General features: G+C 42.5%; 1 protein-coding gene across 1 annotated transcript; it reads left to right on the top strand.

The window, feature by feature from the left end:
- The first annotated feature begins 1,073 nt into the window (after positions 1-1,073).
- On the top strand, positions 1,074-1,718 carry LOC138902994 (uncharacterized). The gene is made up of 2 exons (XM_070190903.1): positions 1,074-1,353; positions 1,441-1,718. The coding sequence occupies exons 1-2, from the start codon at positions 1,074-1,076 to the stop codon at positions 1,716-1,718; spliced, it is 558 nt and encodes a 185-aa protein (XP_070047004.1).
- The last annotated feature ends 19,773 nt before the right edge of the window (positions 1,719-21,491 follow it).

Genomic DNA, 21,491 nt, shown 5'->3' with positions numbered 1-21,491 from the left:
TGACGCGTCATGGTACAACCTTTGGGTTTGGGTATGAATACACTTGGAAAGAGTATCAAGATTGGTCGCCGCCATGGTGTGGTCCTTATTATTTTCTGGAACAACCGGTACCACATTTACGCCAGACATTTCATCAAGCCGACTTGATGTGGGGCTCTGAAGAAGATGAAGCTCTAGCTGGCATAAGAAAGCTATTTCTGGATGATGGAGACATGGACTGCAGTGTGATAGTTGAGGAGGAGGGGGAGGAAGACCTTACTATTCATACCATGGATAAAGGAGTTGTTCTCAAGAACTGGACTGCTGCACCATGTCAGGCCCGTCGAGTTCCTGGGTATCCTGGCAATTAGCATCAATTACTCCTTACTGACTTGGTTACCTTTTAGTTTTTCTTTGCTTTTGTTTATTCCCATTCCCCAAAGGTTGGTTCGTGCATACTGGAATCGTCAAAATATCACACTAGATCCAGAGGTTCTCCACCTCCTCCTCCACCAAGTGATCCTAAAGGCAAAAGCAAAGGGAAAGGAAAATAAGATGATTTAAGCGGTATCAAAAAGGACAATGCAGAGAACATTGAAACTTCGGACGGACAGAATACTCCAGCACAGAATGAATTAGTCCTACATCTGGAATCGAAAATATTGGAGCTACAAGGGGAACTTGAGCAGAACTTGCCAAACCTTTCCCTCACCCTAAACGTCCCCGACATTAACCAACAAAACATAAATGCCCAAAACCCGGCACCTCCCCAAACACAAAGGCAAAATCCGCAAAATCCTCCCGCACCACATCGATACGCCATACTTTCTCAGAAGCACAACCCTCCACCGGTACCTACTCCTCAACAACACCATCACCACCCAACTCAATACCCACAAGCAACCACATACCACACCCCTCAGAATGTACCACATCCTACTCCTAACCCGCAAAACTCAACCAATGACCACCATTATGCCCAGATTCCCGGAGTCTACGAAGACAATCCCATATATGTGGAAACTTTACCCCACACCCCACAACAGACCCTATACATACCTGAATCTGCCGAGAAGGACCTGCTCATCAAGAAGATGGCGGAAGAACTCAAGAAACTGATTGGCAGAGTTCAAAGTATCGAAGGGGGAAAATATATTGAGGGTTTGAATTATGAAGATTCGTGTATTCAACCAGATGTAGAACTGCCAGAAGGTTACAAACCTCTTAAGTTCGAAATGTTCAACGGGATTGGTGATCCGAAGGTGCACTTAAGAACGTATTGTGACAAGCTTGTAGGAGTTGGCAAGGATGAAAGAATTTGCATGAAGTTGTTCATAAGGAGACTCACTGAAGATGCCCTGTCTTGGTACATCAGTTAGAACCCAAAGAAATGGGTTAATTGGGTGAGCATGGTATCATATTTCATGGATCGGTTCAGGTTTGACACATAAAATGCACCAGACATTTTCTACATTCAGAATCTCAAGAAGAAGCCAACAGAAACTTTCCGCGAGTATGCTACTCGGTGGAGGTCTGAAGCTAAAAAAGTAAGGCAAGCACTAGAAGAAGAACAGATGAATAAGTTCTTCGGCAGAGCTCAGGATCCGCAATACTACGAAAGACTGATGGGTATTAAAAACCATAAATTTTCTGACATCATCAAATTGGGAGAAATAATCAAAGAAGGGATCAAAGGTGGAATGGTGAAAAATTTTGAAGCACTCCAAGCCACAAATTAAGCCTTACAGTCAGGAGGTATCTCCAAGAAGAAAGAAGTAGGTGTGGTGATGGTAGCCCAAAGTCCAAAGTCTCCTCTTACATACCAGACACCCCCACCCACATATCACCCTTCACCTCCCAAATACCAACAGCCTACCGCCACTTACCATACTTATAACACCCAACTAGTACACTACCACTCACCACCAGCCTACCAAAACTACCAAAAACCTAGACCAAATTTCAACTGCAGACCACCTAGACAATACTACCCAATTGCTGAACCCATAGACCAACTATACGAGAGACTGAAGGCTGCCGGTTATGTCACTCCCATTCCCGCTGTTTCTATGGAAAACTCCTCCCAGTGGATTAATCCAAATAAGACATGTGCCTATCACTCATGCATGAAGGGTTATACTATTGATGAGTGTCGTACTTTGAAGGATAAGATTCATATATTAATTGACACCAAAGTCATACAGGCAAAGGAGGATGCACCCAATGTCTGTAACAATCCTCTCCCGGATCACATGGGTGAAGGGGTAAATGTGATAGAGACCGATGAAGAATGGGACTTAGAGGGTTCAATTGGACTCATTCAAGAAGGGGATAATCCTAAAACATCTCCAGTCACTCTCACATCTATCGTGGTACAAACTCAGGCACCGATTGAAGTTAAGGTAGCCACACCAACTCCGTTTGAGGTTGAGGTAACAACACCCTTCATCGTGATGATGGAACCCACACCATCTTTTAAGTCTAATTCTATACCTTGGGATTATGTTGCGGAAGCAAGAAGGAAAGGAAAGGTAAAAATGGAAGAAATAGGGGTAGCACAAGGCATGACCAGAACTGGTAGGGTTTATACACCCGAGCATTTGGGAGGAACAAGAAAAGAAGCCGTCTCTAAGCCGCTTGTCATTGAGACTGGACCAGATGATCTTTGGAGAAAGGTACATGCGAGAGAGTATTTTGTGGTTGATCATCTGAATAAAACCCCTGCTCAAATATCCATTTTATCACTGCTGCAAAACTCCGAGGCGCATAGGAATGCCTTGATGAAGGTGTTGAATGAAGCTTATGTACCCAATAACATCACCAGTGAAGAGATGGCCAACATGGTAGGGAAAGTGTTGGAAAGACACAAGATAACTTTTCATGAAGACGAGAAGCCACCGGAAGGACTAAGTCACAAAAGGGCACTATATATCACAGTGCAATTTGAGGACAAATTCATTGCCATGGTCCTGATAGATGGCGGTTCGAGTCTCAACATCTGTCCACTAACTACTTTGAAAAGGTTGGGTAAAGGTATGCACGAGATACGAGCAGGGAGTATGAATATGAAAGCATTTGATGGGTCTCAAAAGGCCACAATTGGGGAGAGCAACCTCAGCCTACAGATAGGCCCGACCTAGTTTGATGTTGAGTTTCAAGTATTGGATATATCTGCTACATACAATCTGTTGTTGGGGCGACCGTGGATAGATGCCGCTGGGGCCATGGCTTCTTCTCAACATCAGGTCATGATGCTTGAGTGAAACCATCAGGAAGTGATCATCCATAGGGACGGAAGTAATCCATTTACACCAATCAAATTATTTTGGTCGTCGAGAATAAAATGAAGTTCGGTGGAGAAACATACCATCGCATCGAGCGCGTTAACGCAATTGAAAAAGACAAATGGTGGAGAAGTAAGATAGAAGGAATATTGGCATGGACATGGTATAGACCTGGCAAGGGTCTCAGTAAGAATCTTCAGGGGATCACAAAATCGATACAGCTAAAGCGTCACTGCACAACCTTTAGGCTTGTGTATGAATACACCTGGCACGAGTATCATAATTTGTCGCCATCGTGGCGTGGTCCTTCTTACCCTCTAGAGCATCTAGTACCACATTTGAGCCATTTGTTTCATCAAGCTGACATGATGTGGGGGTCCGAAGAAGATGAAGTTCTAGCTGGCACAAGGAATCTGTTCCTGGATGATGAAGACATGGACTGCAGTGCGATAGTTGAGGAGGAGGAGGGGGAAGACCTTATTATTCAGACAATGGAGAAGGGAATTGTTCTCAAGAATTTGACTGCTGCGTCATCAAGGTCCCGTCGAGTTCCTGGGTAGCCTGGCAATTAACATCATTTATTTTTTAAAAGCAATTTTATGGGAATTTAAGACATTTTCAGTATTTTGTTTTTTAACGTTTTTCTTTTGAAATAATTGCTCGAATCATTGAACTGCATATGTTTGACATTTTTAAATATTTATCAATGGATTGTTGTTTTAGTATTTATTATTATCCTTTACATTTTCTCTCTACAACATTATTATTACTTATTCTGATGAACCTACGACTGTGATATGTAACGAGACAACGCAACATAAGGATAGTGATTAAGAGGATTTGGAATAGGATATAATACCCGAGGAAATTGTCTGAGAAGTGGAAAATTTTGAAAACAAGCCTAAGTCCAATTTGGATGAGACTGAAACCATTAATTTGGGAGACTCTGAAACAGTCAAGGAAACTCTTGTAAGCATTCACCTATCGCCGTCAGAGAAAGAAGAATACACCCGATTCTTGAAGGAGTATGGGGATATTTTTTCATGGTCCTATGATTATATGACCGGTTTGAGCACGTCCATAGTGGCTCATAAACTACCTACCAACCCTATGTATCCGCCTGTAAAGCAGAAGCTCAGAAAGTTCAAACCAGATATGAGTCTGAAAATAAAGGAGGAAGTCACCCAGCAGATCAAAGCCAAGGTTCTCAGAGTGGTTGAATATCCGACCTGGTTGGCTAACATTGTGCCGGTTTCAAAGAAAGATGGGCAGGTCAGAGTGTGTGTCGACTATCAGGATTTAAACAGAGCAAGTCCCAAAGATGATTTTCCTTTGCCCAATATACACATACTGATTGACAACTGTGCCAAGCATGAACTTCAATCCTTTGTGGATTGCTTCGCGGGATATCATCAGATCTAGATGGATGAAAAGGATGCCGAAAAGACAGCCTTTATTACACCATGGGGAGTATATTGTACAAAATGATGTCGTTTGGCCTAAAGAATGCTGGAGCCACTTATATGAGGGCCATTAAAACCATTTTCCATGACATGATACACAAGAAAAAAGAGGTGTACGAGGATGATGTCATCATCAAATCTAAGAGAAGCACAGATCATACAGCAGATTTGAGGAAATATTTTGATTGACTTCGAAGGTACAACCTGAAACTGAATCCCGTAAAATGTAACTTCTGAGTCCCTGCTAGAAAGCTATTAGGGTTCATCGTCAGCCGCAGAGGAATTGAGCTAGACCCGTCAAAGGTCAAGGCTATCCAGGATTTTCCACCTTCGAAGAACAAGAAAGATGTGATGAGTTTCTTAGGGCATCACAATTACATTAGTCATTTCATAGCACAATCAACTGTGATATGTGAACCGATTTTCAAAATGTTGAAGAAAGACGCAGCAACAAGTTGGACTGAAGAGAGCCAGAAAGCCTTTACCAAGATCAAGGAATATTTATCCAAACCACCTGTTCTGGTCCCATCGGGACCTGAGAGACCTCTGCTACTCTAATTATCTATACTAGATGGGGCTTTCAGCTGTGTCTTGGGGAAACACGACAAGACGGGAAGAATGGAACATGCCATATACTATCTGAGCAAGAAGTACACACCTTACGAAGCACGGTATTCTTTGTTGGAACACACCTGCTACGCTTTGACATGGATAGCTTAAAAGTTGAGGCACTACTTCTGTGCCCACACCACATATCTCATATCAAGGATGGATCTATTAAAATACATCTTCCAGAAACTCATGCCCACGGGGAAGTTAGCAAAATGGTAGATATTACTAAGTGAGTTCGACATCATCTATGTAACTCAGAAGGTTGTCAAGGGGCAAGCATTGGCGGATCGTCTGGCAAACAATACTGTAGACATAGAGTACGAACCACTGAAACCTATGATGGTTGGAGAATGTTCTTCGATGGAGCTGTAAATTTCAAAGGAGTGGGTATTGGAGTAGTTTTAGTATCAGAGATAGCTCAACACTATCCAGTATCAGCAAAGCTCAAGTTTCCATGTACCAACAATATGGCAGAATATGAGGCTTGCATCTTGGGACTAAAGTTGGCCATTGACATGAACGCTCAGGAATTGCTGGTAATTGGTGACTCAGACCTTTTGGTACATCAGGTTCTAGGAGAATGGGCTACAAAGAATACCAAAATACTATCGTATTTGTACTATGTACAAGAATTAAAGAAGAGATTCAAAATGATAGAGTTCAAACATGTTCCGAGAATCCAGAATGAGTTCGTAGATATATTGGCCACTCTATCTTCGATGATACAACACCCAAACAAGAATTTCATCGACCCTATCCTGGTAGGGATTCATAACCAGCCAGCTTATTATGCTCACGTTGAAGAAGAAATTGATGGAAATCCATGGTTCCATGATATGAAGGAATATTTGGAAAAAGGAGAATACCCGGAGCATGCAAATCATACTCAGAAATGCACACTTCGAAGATTATCTAACCACTTCTTCTAAAGCGGAGGGATTCTGTATAGAAGGACTCCAGATCTGGGGTTATTACGGTATGTCGACACCAAGGAAACATCCAAATTGCTCGAAGAAATACATGCCGGAACTTGTGGACCACACATGAATGGCTTTGTCTTAGCTAAGAAGATATTAAGAGCAGGGTATTTTTGGATGAATATGGAAACAGACTGCATCAGGTATGTCCAAAAGTGTCATAAATGCCAAGTACATGCTGATATGATACGAGTGCCACCCAATGAACTCAATGCAACAAGTGCACCTTGGCCTTTCTCCGCTTGGAGATGGATGTCATCGGTCCAATCGAACCCACCCCTTCAAATGGGCACAAGTTCATTCTAGTGCCCATAGACTATTTCACAAAATGGGTTGAAACCGCATTTTACAAGGCTGTAACTAAGAAGGTCATAGCAGATTTCATTAGGGATCATATTGTCTGTCGATTCGGGGTACCGAAATCAAATATCACCGACAACGCCACCAACCTTAACAGTGATTTGATGAGATCCATGTGTGAAACCTTCAAGATCAAGCATAAGAATTCCACATCATACAAGCCACAAATGGATGGAGTTATGGAAGCCGCCAATAAGAACATCAAGATGATACAAAGGAAGATGGTAGATAATTGCAAACAATGGCACGGGAAGTTACCATTTGCCCTAGTTGGATATCGCACCACGATTTGCACATCAATTAGGGCAACTCCTTATTTGCTGGTCTATGGTACTGAAGACGTCATTCCTGCCGAAGTAGAAATTCCTTCTTTGAGAATCATACAAGAGGCTGAACTCAGTGATGCAGAATGGATACGAAGTAGTTATGAACAACTGGATCTCATTGATGGGAAAAGAATGAATGCAGTATGTCACGGTCAACTTTACCAAAACAGAATGTCCAGAGCTTTCAATAAAAGGGTTAGGCCTAGACAATTCACACCAGGGCAGTTGGTGCTAAAGAGGATCTTCCCGCATCAAGATGAAGCCAAAGGGAAATTTTTACCCAATTGGAAAGGGCCCTACATGGTTCACAGAGTACTAACAGGAGGAGCGCTCATACTTGCAGAAATGGACGGAGAAATTTGGCCAAAACCTATCAAATCAAACGCAATCAAGAGATATTATGTTTATATTGTTTACATTTCTTCATTTGATGTAACTGAACTATGCTTGACCTGATTCACGTTTAAGAGGGGATACGTAAGCATCCCTATGGGTTTGGTCACATCTCAATAAAACCTTCATTTTACTATGGTCAGAAATAGGGGCAGAATTTTGAGGAGGACCCTCAAAATTCTGAAGCAAGTCCAGCCAACTTCGCCATACACAGAACAGTCAAAGAAATGCTTTTAAACTGGGGGCAAAATTTTGAGGAGAACCTTAAAATTCTAAAGCAAAAAAGTCGCATTGTCTCTAAAATATGTCATAGTCATTGGTTCATCTAAATTACATGATATTACATACTACTAAATTTAAATAACGACAATCGTCAAATGCACGCATATTTTTTGAAAAACTTTATTTTTTATAAACCGCCAGATGCTGCCAAGGGTAACTCAAACGGGATCTCAAGACAGGAGCAAAAGCAAAGCGAGAAGGCGAAAGCACGGACCAACCTTCCCTGCAAACTCACAATTTTTTCTTTGGATGCAGGCACAATGAATATAACAAGAATATGCGCAAATACATATACACATCAGAATCACTACCTTCATAGCGACAAAGTTGCCAAACGCAAACGCATCTTCAGCAAAGAAACACTCTGCTTTCTCACTATCACTCATTGTTTTCCTACATGAGGCTAAGCCCTACCTCGTTAAACTGCATAAGGCTAAGTATTTCCTTTCTTTGCATGAGACTAAGCATTGTCTCCTATTTGCATGAGGCTAAGTATTGCCTCCTTAACTGCATAAGGCTAAGCACTGCCTTTCTTTGCATGAGACTAAGCATTGTCTGCTATTTGCATGAGGTTAAGCATTGCCTCCTTAACTACATAAGGCTAAGCACTGCCTTTCTTTGCATGAGACTAAGCATTGTATCCTATTTGCATGAGGCTAAGCATTGCCTCCTTAACTACATAAGGCTAAGCACTACCTTTCTTTGCATGAGACTAAGCATTGTCTCCTATTTGCATGAGGCTAAGCATTGCCTCCTTAACTGCATAAGGCTAAGCACTGCCTTTCTTTGCATGAGACTAAGCATTATCTCCTATTTGTATAAGGCTAAGCATTGCCTCCTTAACTGCATAAGGCTAAGCACTACCTTTCTTTGCATGAGACTAAGCATTGTCTCCTATTTGCATGAGGCTAAGCATTGCCTCCTTAACTGCCCAAGGCTAAGCACTGCCTTCTTTGCATGAGACTAAGCATTGTCTCCTATTTTGCATGAAGCTAAGCACCCCTTCCCTTCCCTTGTATGAGACTAAGCATTGTCTCCTCATCCTGCATGAGGCTAAGCATTGCCTCTCTAATTCCACAAGGCTAAGCACTGCCTTTTCCTCATGATTAAATGCTAACAATTTCCTTCATCTTATCCAAGACTAAGCTTTGTCTTGTCTCATCTTTGCATATGGCCAAACATCATATTTTGCATTTCGTGGGCTGAAATATTTGCCATTCTGTCCAAAGGCGTCATGGTCTGAAGGCATCATCCTCAAAGCCGGAAGACATCATTCCATGGCCCGATGATCTCTTAAAAGTGAACATCATTTTTCAAAGGAGTCATGGTTAGGAGGCACCATTCTCATGGCACGAGGACATCATTTCATGGCCTGCGAATCCCTTATCACATGATTCATGGCACATGGCACCACGGTCTAAGGACACCATCCTCATCATCCAAAGACAACCCTCATGGTCTGAAGGGAATCTGGATTATGTTTAAATTCTTGCCATAATCTATATACTTACATGCATCGTGTTTTAAGTTTTGCATGTAACCCGGGAAGTAACCGTTCTCTTAACAGGAGCAAGCTTCACTCCGATTTCCGTTCACAACATTCACACCCTGCAATTATTTTAAGCGTAACCAAACACCATCAGTTACCCACATTTACTTGATAACCATTCAGATACTTGATTTGAGATACACCTGTAACGTTTCAGATTCCGTATAAACTTATCTGATACTGTCCTACCTAAAACAGAACCCTTTCCGAGGCATACGGTCATTCCTATAACAACCCCGCCGGTTTCATTCACCGTTAGATCCAGAACTACACACGGTCTGATTCCCGTAATACGAGGGATATGTAGGAAACTCAGGAACCAGGGTTCGGGCTCCATTTTTTAAATCACCTCATTCGGTCAAAATCGGTCATCATTTTCTTTACCCGACAGCTCTTTCATCATTCCCGGGTAAAGAGGGGCAGCTGTTGATACCCAATTTTGCCCTCATATTTTTGCAAATAAGCGTATATGCTTTCAAAATATTAACTTGCATCATTATTTAATTTACAAGATTTATGCAAGCATCTTCTATAATTTTATTCATGATCAAAATAATATCTTATATTTTTATAATATTATACTGTTGTTTTAAGGTATTAGTGTGCATAAACAACATTTTTATATTTTATTTAATTATTTTATTAAAATATATTTTCCCTTAATTTCTTATTTAAAGGTTGGCCCAAATTTTGAGCCAATATTCGGACCAAACAAGCCGCAAATCTCTGGCCCAACCCCCAAAATCCCAATCCAAACGACCCTTGAAATTAACATGGTCGCGACCCGCTTAATAACCCGCCCCGCTGCCCCGTTCAATCTTGGCCGTTGATCTTAAATGATCAACGATCCATAATTAACCTACCCTTTCCTTATATCCCCAATACCCCAAACCCTAGAGACAAAGATCCACACCCCACCGCCTCTGTATCCTCACACGCTCTCATATCTCAAACCTAAACCCTAGCCGTCCTCACTAAAATCTTAGTCCCAATCCGACATTACATGGAAACCATTCATGATTCCTTTTCTTTCTTTCATAAGCAGAGTTATTTACCATCTTTTGAATGCTACAAGTACTGGTTACTTGATTATTTATGGAAGCTGAGTTGTTGTGTTCGTTTGATTCTGATTCTATATCATCTTCATGTTTCTGACCTGATACATTAACTATCAGACTCCTTGGCTTCGATTCAGCAAGAATTTGGCCATTTTTTGCTCCTCGTCTAAACTAGGGTTTACCCGTTTTCTCTCTTAAATTGATCTGAATCGATTTTATTACTTTGTTTCCTCGTTTATTCGTCTAATTTTGCTACTATATAAACCCCTCCCCATTCCCCTTTGAGGGGGAAAAAATCGATATAATCTCACTAAAAATTTGAAGCTTTGCTCTGTTAATTCCTTCATTATCTTGTTCTGTATTTTGTGTCGGCCGGCTGAAAGCCAAGGCCACTGAGAGTCTATTGTTCGAACTTTTTCTTGGTGCGAGCAATGCCCGGGGTTCTTTTGAAGCTGTTGGGAACTTTGACACATCGAGGTTTCTGGGTTTTTGTGGATCTTTTGTTCTTTATTGTTGTCCGTTTAACTAGTAAGCTGCTTAACTTTTGCAATTTCATTCCTACGTGTCTTTGATTTACATGTGTTCTAACCTATGGAATCCATGGCTTAATATGTTTTCTGGATTCCTTTTGTGCACGATTCTGTTAATTTTATTTTGTTCTAAGTCTCTTTAGTATTTGACTTCCTCCTAATGTTGCTAGTCCTGAGATTGCCTAAGTCTAACTTGGATAATCTGACCCTCTTAAGTTTCATTTAGCCAGTATATTAGTGCCTGAATGTTCCCTAAAACATGCTTATTTTCTTTGTTCTTAATCTCTATAATGAATTTTTCACACTTGTGCTAGAACTTCCTGTATTAATTATGACATGTTCCCCTGCTATTGTGTCACTCAGCATAATCCCCATACCCCATTAGTGATTGACTGAGATCTTAATAGCTACCTCAACTTGTTTTTTCTGCCCTGTTTGAACCATTTTGTATTATGGCATAACTTAGATAGTTTTTAGTTAATTAGTCTATTGTGTCAATCCTAGAATTCATACATGTGCTATTTGGAATGAACTTGCTACCTCACACTGCTCTAAATCTATGCAATGTTTCTTGCATGTACAATGTGTTTCAATTTGTATTAAAACCATTCTCTATGATCTTGCTTTTATGCCAATAAGTTCCCCGGCATGTCTATAGTTTATCTAATATCATGTTCTTTCAGTGATTATTTGGCTTGTCACAATGTGCATCCCACATCATGTCTAAATATTGATTAGCATGACACATGGACGAATGTTTAGCATAATCTCTTAGGTTTTAACTTGTCTGTATTGTGCATCTGTGACTGCAAACTTGTTTCTCCCCTGACCCTTCCTACATGTGGTTTTGCCATAATGTGTGCCCTATATCATGTCTCAATACAGTCATGTTTCCTGATGAGAATTAATATGTCTATCTTATTGATGCTAAGATGTATACGTAACCTAAATTGGATTTCTTAGGTCTTAACCTATTTGTGTTAACTTTTGTCAAACTTTACAAACCTGTTCCTCCTTCTAATTTTCCCCATATGGATTTGTTATGTGCTACTTTGCTAAATGTTGAAGTTCTACTGAACAAAGTCTTGTGATCTGCTTGATTAGTTGTTTTGTATGCTCAACTTGGCTATGTCTATTTTAAGTATAAGTGTGTCACCTAAATTATGTCCCTCCATCATTATCCACCTTCCTTACTTGCTACTTATGTTGTTCTAAATCCTTCACTCTTAGCCGGATGAAAGCCAAGGCTATCAAGGTTCTATTGTTGGACTCCGTAATGTGAGCATTGCTCGGGGTCCAATTGAGGTGCTTGTAAACTCTGACACACTAGGGCTTGGTCCTTAAACACTCCCTTAATCTCAAAACTGTTCCTATTCACTCCATTTCCCCTGTTATGTGTTGTGTACCTGAATTGATTGCTTCAAGTGATGCAACACTTGGTGTTGTGGTTAAGTAAACTGGTTTTGGACTCCTCTATGGATCCCTGAGTCATATATTGAATGTGGCTCTTTGTTGAAGGCCTGGATACGCCATGTAAGAGTTATTGAAGGTCCAGGCAATGCTAGATATTTGTTTGTTTGGTCTTGCTATGCGTCTATTATCACTGTTATGTAACATTTATTACTTTTACTCATTATTGGGCCTGTAATAACCTTTGTACAAATAATTGGGGTGTTAGCGAAAAGAGAATGGGTAGAGTTTAATATCTACATGCAACGGGTAGATAACATGCCTATATGACTTAAGAATGTGTTTGCTATATGCGTTGTTCGATTGCATGAGCACTATACAAAATCATGATATTAGGAGAAGCACACACACACACACACACAACTTGCTTACCATTAATCATGAGTTCAATATTGTGTCTACTGCTACGTATTTATAGACAACATGCCTATAGGAAGTAAACATTCCTTCAATTTGCATGACTACTTTCAAATACATTAGAAACCTGCCTATAGAAACAAATGTCAATGGATTTTCCTCCAATCCGCTTCAGCTATTCACTAGAAGTTATGCCTATAGGATTAAGGTATATAAAATCAGCTTTAAGTGTTGAACGTTTGAGATCCTTCCTATAGGATATAATTACTCGCCTTAATTTGTTAATGTTAAATCGCTCAAACATTTGTTTCACGTATGCTATTGTTAGAAAGCATGAATAATTCTGGGCTTTCCTACAATCGGTTTCATTGTCACTTAGTGATTCACACCTAGACACAATATCTATAGGTTAAATAACTGGAAACCTGCAAATCTCAAATCAGCATGCAACAATCGTATAATTTGGAGATAAGCAACTCTTGGCCTTTTAAAACTGCTTGCATACCCTGATGCCTTATCACATAGAAATCATGTCTATAGGGATTTAAGTTTCTTAATTCTGAATTGCTTAACCTGAAATTTGTCTTGCATGCATTTGTTGCTTAAGTGCGGTGACAAACTTGAGCCCTTAACTGCCATATTTGAAGTCCAATATGGGTTTTGTATGTCGCCTAGTTTTATCATTTTGAATAGCTTAAGTAAAGTTTAGAATCACCCTAAATACAGGTCCAATGCCTCCTCGACCATAGGTATGGGACGGGTAATGCACGCATAGGGTACGACTTAGAATTGAATTAGAATGCTTTTGGGTAATAACATTAACATAGTAATCGGGTAGCAGGAGATGATAGTTTGTGCCCGCTAAATAATATGAGTAACTCCCTATTCTAAGGGAGTTGCCAAGTATTATTTATGTTGCATGAGGTGATCCTTTAGGCTAAAAAACATAGGACCCCTCCCCTATTAGAACGGAAAAATAGTTGCACCTCCCTATTCAAGATCTCTTCGTAATAAAATTCTTAGATTTTGTACTCTCTTTGCTTACTTGATCATATAGACTAATCCATATAATTTAAGTTCGGTTAGGACGCACAGTTGTGGACCTCGAGGAATGCCTAACACCTTCTCTTTGAGGTAACTTATGCCCTTACCCGATCTTTGGTGGCGTTGACTAGTTAAAACAGAGTTATTTGCATAATAGTTGCCCTAACGCAGCTTAACAATCGTTAGGTGGAGACTCTCCTCTTTTAATACCTCCTTAAAATAGTTGTCACGTGTCGAAACCCGATTTCGAGAAGAAAAAGGGGGTGAGACAGGAATCACCCACGCGATCGCGGATCACTGCCTCTCATACCTACGCGATCGCATCCTGACTCATGCGATAGCATAGAGCATTGGCCACACCTCCACTCCTGCACATCTTTGCACACATACGCGATCACGTTTCTAACTCTACAATCGCATAAAACAAACTCACATCTTCCCCAAATAAGCTTACGCAATCGCGAATGAATCCCTGCGATCGCGTACTTGGAAACCAGAACCTGCTAAAATCAGAACTTCAGTTATCAAGCCAAGTCCAAAAATGATCCGTTAAGCATCTGAAACTCACCTGAGGTCCCCGGGACCTCAACCGAACATACCAACACATCCCAAACACATAATACGAACTTAGTCGAGCCTTCGAATCACTCAAAATAACATCAAAATACCAATTACACCCGGATTCAAGCCTAAAGAATTTCTAAACTTTCAACTTCCACAAACGACGCTGAAACCTAACAAACCACGTCTAATTGACCTCATATTTTGCACACAATTCATATTCAACATTACGGACCTATTCCAACTTCCGGAATCAAAATACGACACCGATATCAAAAAGTCAACCCCCTGGTCAAACTTCCCAAAATTCGACTTTCGCCATTTCAAGCCTAAATTAGCTACAAACCTCAAATTCACAGTCCGGACATGCTCCTAAGTCCAAAATCACCGAACGGAGCTAACGGAACCGACAGAACTCCATTCTAGAGTCGTCTTCACACACTTCCGACTACGGTCAAAATCTTGAGACTTAAGCTTCTGTTTTAGGGACTAAGTGTCCCAAAACACTCCGAATCAAAAACTAAGACCTACCGGCAAGTCACATAAGCAGAAACAGATACGAGGAAAACAGTAAATAAGGAATCAGGGCTAGTACACTCAAAACGATCAGCCGGGTCGTTGCATCCTCCCCCTCTTAAAATAATCGTCCGTCCTAGAACGATCATAGAGACATACCTTAAGCGGTGAAAACATGAGGATAACAATTGCGCATATCATGTTTGGTCTCCCAAGTCGCCTCCTCAACCGGCTGACCCCTCCGCTGAACCTTCACAGAAGCAATATTCTTCGACCTCAGCTTTCAAACCTGCCTATCTAAGATCGCCACCGACTCCCCAACATAAGATAAATCCTTGTGCAACTGGAATAAGCTAAAATCCAACACGTGAGGCTGATCGTCGTGATACTTCTGGAGCATAGAAACATGGAATACTGGATGAACACCTGCTAGATTGGGAGGTAAGGCAAGCTCATAAGCAGCCTCCTCAACACGTCGCAATACCTCAAATGGACCGACAAACCTCGGGCTCAGCTTGCCCTTGTTCCCGAACCTCATAACACCCTTCATAGGTGACACCCAGATCAAAGACCGCTCTTCAACCATGAATTCAACATCGCGAACCTTCCGATCTGCATAACTCTTCTGTCTGGACTGGATTGTGCGTAGTTTATCCTGAATCACCTTAATCTTCTCCAGGGCATCCTGAACCAACTATGTACCCAATAATCTAGCCTCGCCCGGCTCGAACCAACCCACTGGAAACCTACACCGCCTACCATACAGAGCCTCATACGGTGCTATCTGGATGCTCGACTGATAATTGTTATTGTAGGCAAACTACGCTAGTGGTAAGAACTGATTCCACGAATCTCCAAAATCCATCACACACGCACAGAGCATATCCTCTAATATCTGAATAGTGCGCTCAAATTGTCCGTCCGTCTGAGGGTGAAATGTTGTGCTCAACTCTACTCGAGTACCCAACTCATGTTGTACGGTCCTTCAGAACCGTGATGTAAACTGCGTACCCCGGTCGGAGATGATAGATACCGGTACACCAGGAAGCCTGACAATCTCGCATATATACACTCGAGCCAGCTGCTTGGAAGAATAGATAGTCATCACAGGAATGAAATGTGCTGACTTGGTTAGCCGGTCCACAATCACTTAAACTGCATCAAACTTCCCTTGAGTCTGTGGAAGCCCAATAATGAAATCCATAGTGATCCTCTACCATTTGCACTCTGGAATCTCTAACTTGTGGAGCAACCCACCTGGCCGCTGATGCTCATACTTCACCTACAGGCAATTTAGGCATCGAGCTACATACCCCACTATGTCCTTCTTCATCCTCCTCCACCAGTAATGATGCCTTAAGTCCCGATACATCTTTGCGGCACTCGGATGAATAGAATACTGCGAACTGTGAGCCTCCTAGAGAATCAACTCACGCAAACTATCTACATTGGGCACAGCCTGCCCTACATCCTCAATGCACCATCATCCCCAATAGTGACCTTTTTAGCATCATCTTGTTGGACCATGTCCTTAAGGACAAGCAGATGGGGTTCATCACACTGACGCTCCCTGATACGATCATAAAGAGAAGACCGAGAGACCACACAAGCCAATACTCGACTCGGCTCAGAAACATCCAATCTAACAAACTGGCTGGCTAAGGCCTGAACATCCAATGCCAATGGCCTCTCTTCTGTTGGAAGATATGCTAAGCTCCCCAAACTCTCCACCCGACGACTCAAGGCAACAGCCACTACATTAGCCTTCCCTGGATGGTACAAAATGGTGATATCATAGACTTTAAGAAGCTCAAACCACCTCTATTGATGCAAGTTAAGATCCTTCTGCTTGAATAGATGCTGCAAACTCCGATGATTAGAGTAAATCTCACAATGAACCTCGTAGAAATAGTGTCGCCAAATCTTCAAGGCGTGAACAATAGCTGATAACTCAAGGTCGTGGATAGGATAGTTCTTCTCATGAGGCTTCAACTGGCGCAAAGCATAAGCAATCACTCTACCCTCATATATCAGAACACATCCAATACCGATCTGCGAGGCATCACAATACACTATGTAGGAACCAGAAGTTGATAGCAGAACTAGAACTGGAGTCGTGGATAAAGCAGTCTTGAGCTTCTGAAAGCTCTCCTTGCACTCGTCCAAATACCTGAAAGGAGCACCCTTTTGGGTCAGTTTGGTCAAGAGCGATGCAACAAATGAGAAACTCTCCACAAAATGACAGTAGTAGCCTGCTAAACCAAGAAAGCTCCTAATCTCCGTCGCTAAGGATGGTCTGGGTCAACTCTGCACCACCTCTATCTTCTTCGGGTCCACTTGAATACCCTTGTTGGACACCACGTGTCCCAAGAACACCACTGAACCGAGCCAAAACTCACACTTGCAGAATTTTGCATAAAGTTTCTCCTCCCTAAATCTCTGTAACACAATTCTCAGATGTTGGGCATGCTCCTCCTAGCTACGAGAGTATACTAGGATGCCATCAATGAATACAATGGCGAACGAGTCAAGATAAGGCTGAAACACACTATTCATCAGATGCATGAACGTTGTTGGGGCGTTGGTCATCCCAAACGACATCACAAGGAACTCATAATGGTCATATTGGGTCCGGAAAGCTGTCTTAAGAATATTCGAGCCTCGAATCTTCAGCTGGTGATACCCTTACCTCAAATCAATCTTGGAGAACACCCTCGCTCCCTGAAGTTGGTCAAACAAATCATCAATATGCGGAAAAGGATACTTGTTCTTGATTGTGACCTTGTTCAACTGTCTGTAATCAATGCATATTCTCATGGTACCGTCCTTCTTCTTCACAAATAGAACTGGTGCACCCCAAGGTGACATGCTAGGCCGAATAAACACCTTATCAATGAGTTCCTGAAATTGCTCCTTCAATTCCTTCAACTCAGCCGGTGCCATATGGTACGGTGGAATAGAAATAGGCTGAGTGCCCAGAACCAAATCAATATCCCTATCGGGTGGCATAACCGGCAGGTCTGCAGGACACACATCCAGAAAATCTTGCACCACTAGAACAGAATCAATAACAGGGGCCTCTACACTAACATCCCTCTCAAAGGCCAGATAAGATAGACAACTCTTCTAAACCCTCCACTGAGCTTTCAGGTATGAAATCACTCTACTGGGAACATAGTCTATAGAGCCGCTCCACTCAACCCTCGATAATCCCGGCATCGCCAACATCACGGTCTTAGCGTGACAATCTAGAACAACATGACATGGACACAACCAATCCATACCCAAAATCACGTCAAAATCAACCATACTAAGCAACAAGAGGTACATTCTAGTCTTTAGACTCCCAATAGTCACCACACATAACCGATATACACGGTCCACAATGATAGTATCGCCTACTGGAGTGGATACATGAACAAATAAAACTAGAGACTCACGGGGCATATCCAGATAATGAGCAAAATACGAGGACACATATGAATAAGTAGAACCAGGGTCAAATAATACAAAGGCATCTTTTATAGACAATACCTGTAATCATAGCATCTGAAGCAACGGCATCTGGTATGGCAGGGAGGGCATAGAAATGGGCCTGGCCACCCCCTGATCTGCCTCCCCCTCTCGGGCGACCCCTAGCTGACTGAGCCCTACCTCGAGCTGGCTAGACGGGTGGTGGAGCTATTGGTGCTAGTGCTATTGGCTGAGTACTCTACTATGGAGTCCCACTTAAAAACCTAGGGCAATCTCTCTTGATGTGACAAAAATCTGCACACAGGAAACAACCCCTCCTCTGACGGAATTGTTGTGCATGGTGCCCAGAGGAACTACCCGTGGAAACCTGAGCTGACGAGGCATGGTGAGAACTCTGTGATGGTAGTGCACTGAACGACGACTGGCCTTGCTGATAACTGTGTGACCCATGGCTAGATGATGCACCATGGTGGACTGGGCAAGCAGTCTGAGCATGTCTGAAAAGATGACCCCTACTGTGGTGAAACTGCCCCCATAAGGGACACCGCTAAATCCACCCTGTCCACGAGGCCTCTTGGCCTCCCTCTCAACCCGCTCCTGGTTGTGAACCATCTCAATCTGATGAGCAATGTCGATAGCCTCATCGAAAGTAGCACCAGACACACTCTCTCTAGTCATAAGCAATCGCAGCTGAAAAGTGAGGCCATATATGAACCTCCTGATCCTCTCCCTGTCTGTGGGAACCAACCAGATAGCATGACGGGCCAACTCTGAGAATCACATCTCATACTACATCATAGACATATCACCCTGATAAAGCTGCCCAAACTGCCTACGCAGCTCCTCTCTAAGGGACTGAGGCACGAACTTCTCCAGGAATAGACCGGAGAACTGCTGCCATGTAAGGAGTGCTGTGTCGACCGACCTACGCCTCTCGTAAGCCTCCCACTAACTGAAGGTAGCTCCAGAGAATTGGAAGGTAGTGAACGAGACCCCACTAGTCTCCAGAATACTTGTTGTACGGAGTATCCTCTGACACATGTCCAAGAAGCCACGTGCATCCTTTCCCTCGGTACTAATGAAAGATGGAGGCCGGAGTCTCCCAAACCTCTCCAATCAACGCTGCTCATCATCAAGCATCACATATACCACATAGTCCTAAGCAGCTCCAACTGGCTGGGCTGGTGGTGCCCCCGGTGTCTGAAATCTTTGTACCACCTGCTCTGGTGTGCGGGCGGCGGGAGTCTGAGCACCTCCCCCAGCCTGAGAAGTGGCTGTTGCGGCCGGAAGAGAGACCGCCTAAGCTAAGGCCTCCTGAAGGCCTGGAATCACCATGGGCACATATGGTGCCTGATCTGGTCCCATCGGCTCATCCACAATTGGAGCCTACTCCTAAACTGGGGCAACTGGTGGATCTGCAGGTGCTGTCCTAGCTGCGGTGCGAGCTGCACCTCTGCCCCTACCACGGCCTCTACCGCAACCTCGGCCTCTCGCGGCCCAGACTGTTAGTATTGGTGACTGTCCATCTTGCCCCATAGTACTCCTCCTCACCATCTGTGAGAGAATTTTAGCAACAGAAATTTAGTTACCAAAATCAAACGATTTGCACGACAAGAATTCAAGAATGTGAAGTTTTCTAAGGGTTCATCAGCCTCTCGAAGATAAGTACAGACGTCTCCGTACCGATCCGCAAGACTCTACTAAACCTGCTCAGGACTCATGAGACCTATGTAACCTAGGCTCTGATACCAACTTGTCATGACCCAAAACCTAACCCGTCGTGATGGTGCCTATCGTGATACGAGGCAAGCCGACCTTTCCAAAACACTTTCAAAATTTAACAAAAATAAATTAAGACATTTAACCTAACCGGAGTCTTTCATAAAAACGGGGGTAAACCCAAATAAAACATAAGTGTGGAAAAATAGCCCAACATCGGGGTATCACTGAATCATGAGCATCTAAATATCCAGTCTAATACAAACAATGTCTGAGTATCAATACTCAAAAGAAAGAAAACATAGAAGGAGAGACAAGGTCTACAGATGTCGGCAGCTACCTCGTAGTCTTCGGTACTCGATCGTGCACGAACTCAACGACCTCCATGATAAAACACACCTAGATATGCACATGAAATGCAGGGTGTAACATGAGTACAACCCACTCAGCAAGTAACAGAAATAAATAAAGAACTGAGAAGGTAGTGAAGAGATATACAATACTGTTCATTTTCAATAATTCCAGCAAAGAGTAGACATGCTTTCAAATCCTGCAGTTCAAGTCAAATCAATTTATACAGTTACAATGCAGGTAATCCGAATATAGAATCTTTCAAAAATTTCACAACAATGTCAGATAGCAACTAAGTGCATCAATAAATGGAAAATAAGTACATCCTCTCAGGGCAACAGACACTCAACTCGTCACAACAGCTCAATCACTCGGCTCTCACCCCTCACTACTCACACTCAATAGGTACCTGCGCACACTGGAGGTGTGCAGACTCCGGAGGGGCACCTTTTAGCCCAAGCGCTATATCCGCACGGACAGCTCATGTGTTGCACGGTAAACTCACATGCTATAGTATCAATATCTGGAACCGCACGGATAACTCACGCGCCATAGTATAAAGACCTCACAGACAGGCCCTCGGACTCACTCAGTCATCAACCTCTCTAGTCTCTCGGGGTCTCAGAAATCACAAAGATCAGCCGAAACAAAGATAACATAGTGTATCAACAAAATCAAGAAGATACTGAGATATGATACACAAGTAAAACCATGATTGAGTACAAGACAGCGGTTAGAAAGTAATTCAACAAGTACGCGACCTCTGGGGTCCAAATAGTACCATCACATAGCCTAAGCATGATTTTTAACATGATTTGCAGTTATATTTCTATAACACGGGGAGAGCATATAGCTAGCAACAAGTTATTCAACTTTACAGTTTCATGGAATGGACCAAGTCCCAATTCCTACGGCGCACACCCACATGCCTGTCACCTAGCATGTGCGTCACCTCCAAAATAATCACATAATCCAATAATCCGGGGTTTCATACCCTTAGGACCAGATTTAAAATTGTTACTTACCTCAAATCGCGCAAAATCCTATACCGCAATGCCTTTGCCCTCGAATCAGTCTCCAAATGCCCTGAATCTAGCCACAAGTAGAACAATACAATCAATATAGGCTAAAGGGATCAATTCCACAAGAAAAGTGCTAAATTATAGCCAAAAATCTGAAATTGGCA

The sequence above is a fragment of the Nicotiana tomentosiformis genome, chromosome 12 (assembly GCF_000390325.3).
Source record: "Nicotiana tomentosiformis chromosome 12, ASM39032v3, whole genome shotgun sequence".
NCBI lineage: Eukaryota > Viridiplantae > Streptophyta > Magnoliopsida > Solanales > Solanaceae > Nicotiana > Nicotiana tomentosiformis.
The sequence above is the reverse complement of the archived record's forward strand: the minus strand, read 5'-3'. Positions and strand labels throughout refer to the sequence as shown.

Excerpts from the sequence above, each read along its gene's own strand:
- LOC138902994 (XM_070190903.1), top strand. The coding sequence starts at position 1,074 with ATGGCGGAAGAACTCAAGAAACTGATTGGCAGAGTTCAAAGTATCGAA. Across the intron at positions 1,354-1,440 it reads TGCCCTGTCTTGGTACATCA|ACATTTTCTACATTCAGAAT; the intron begins GTTAGAACCCAA and ends AAAATGCACCAG.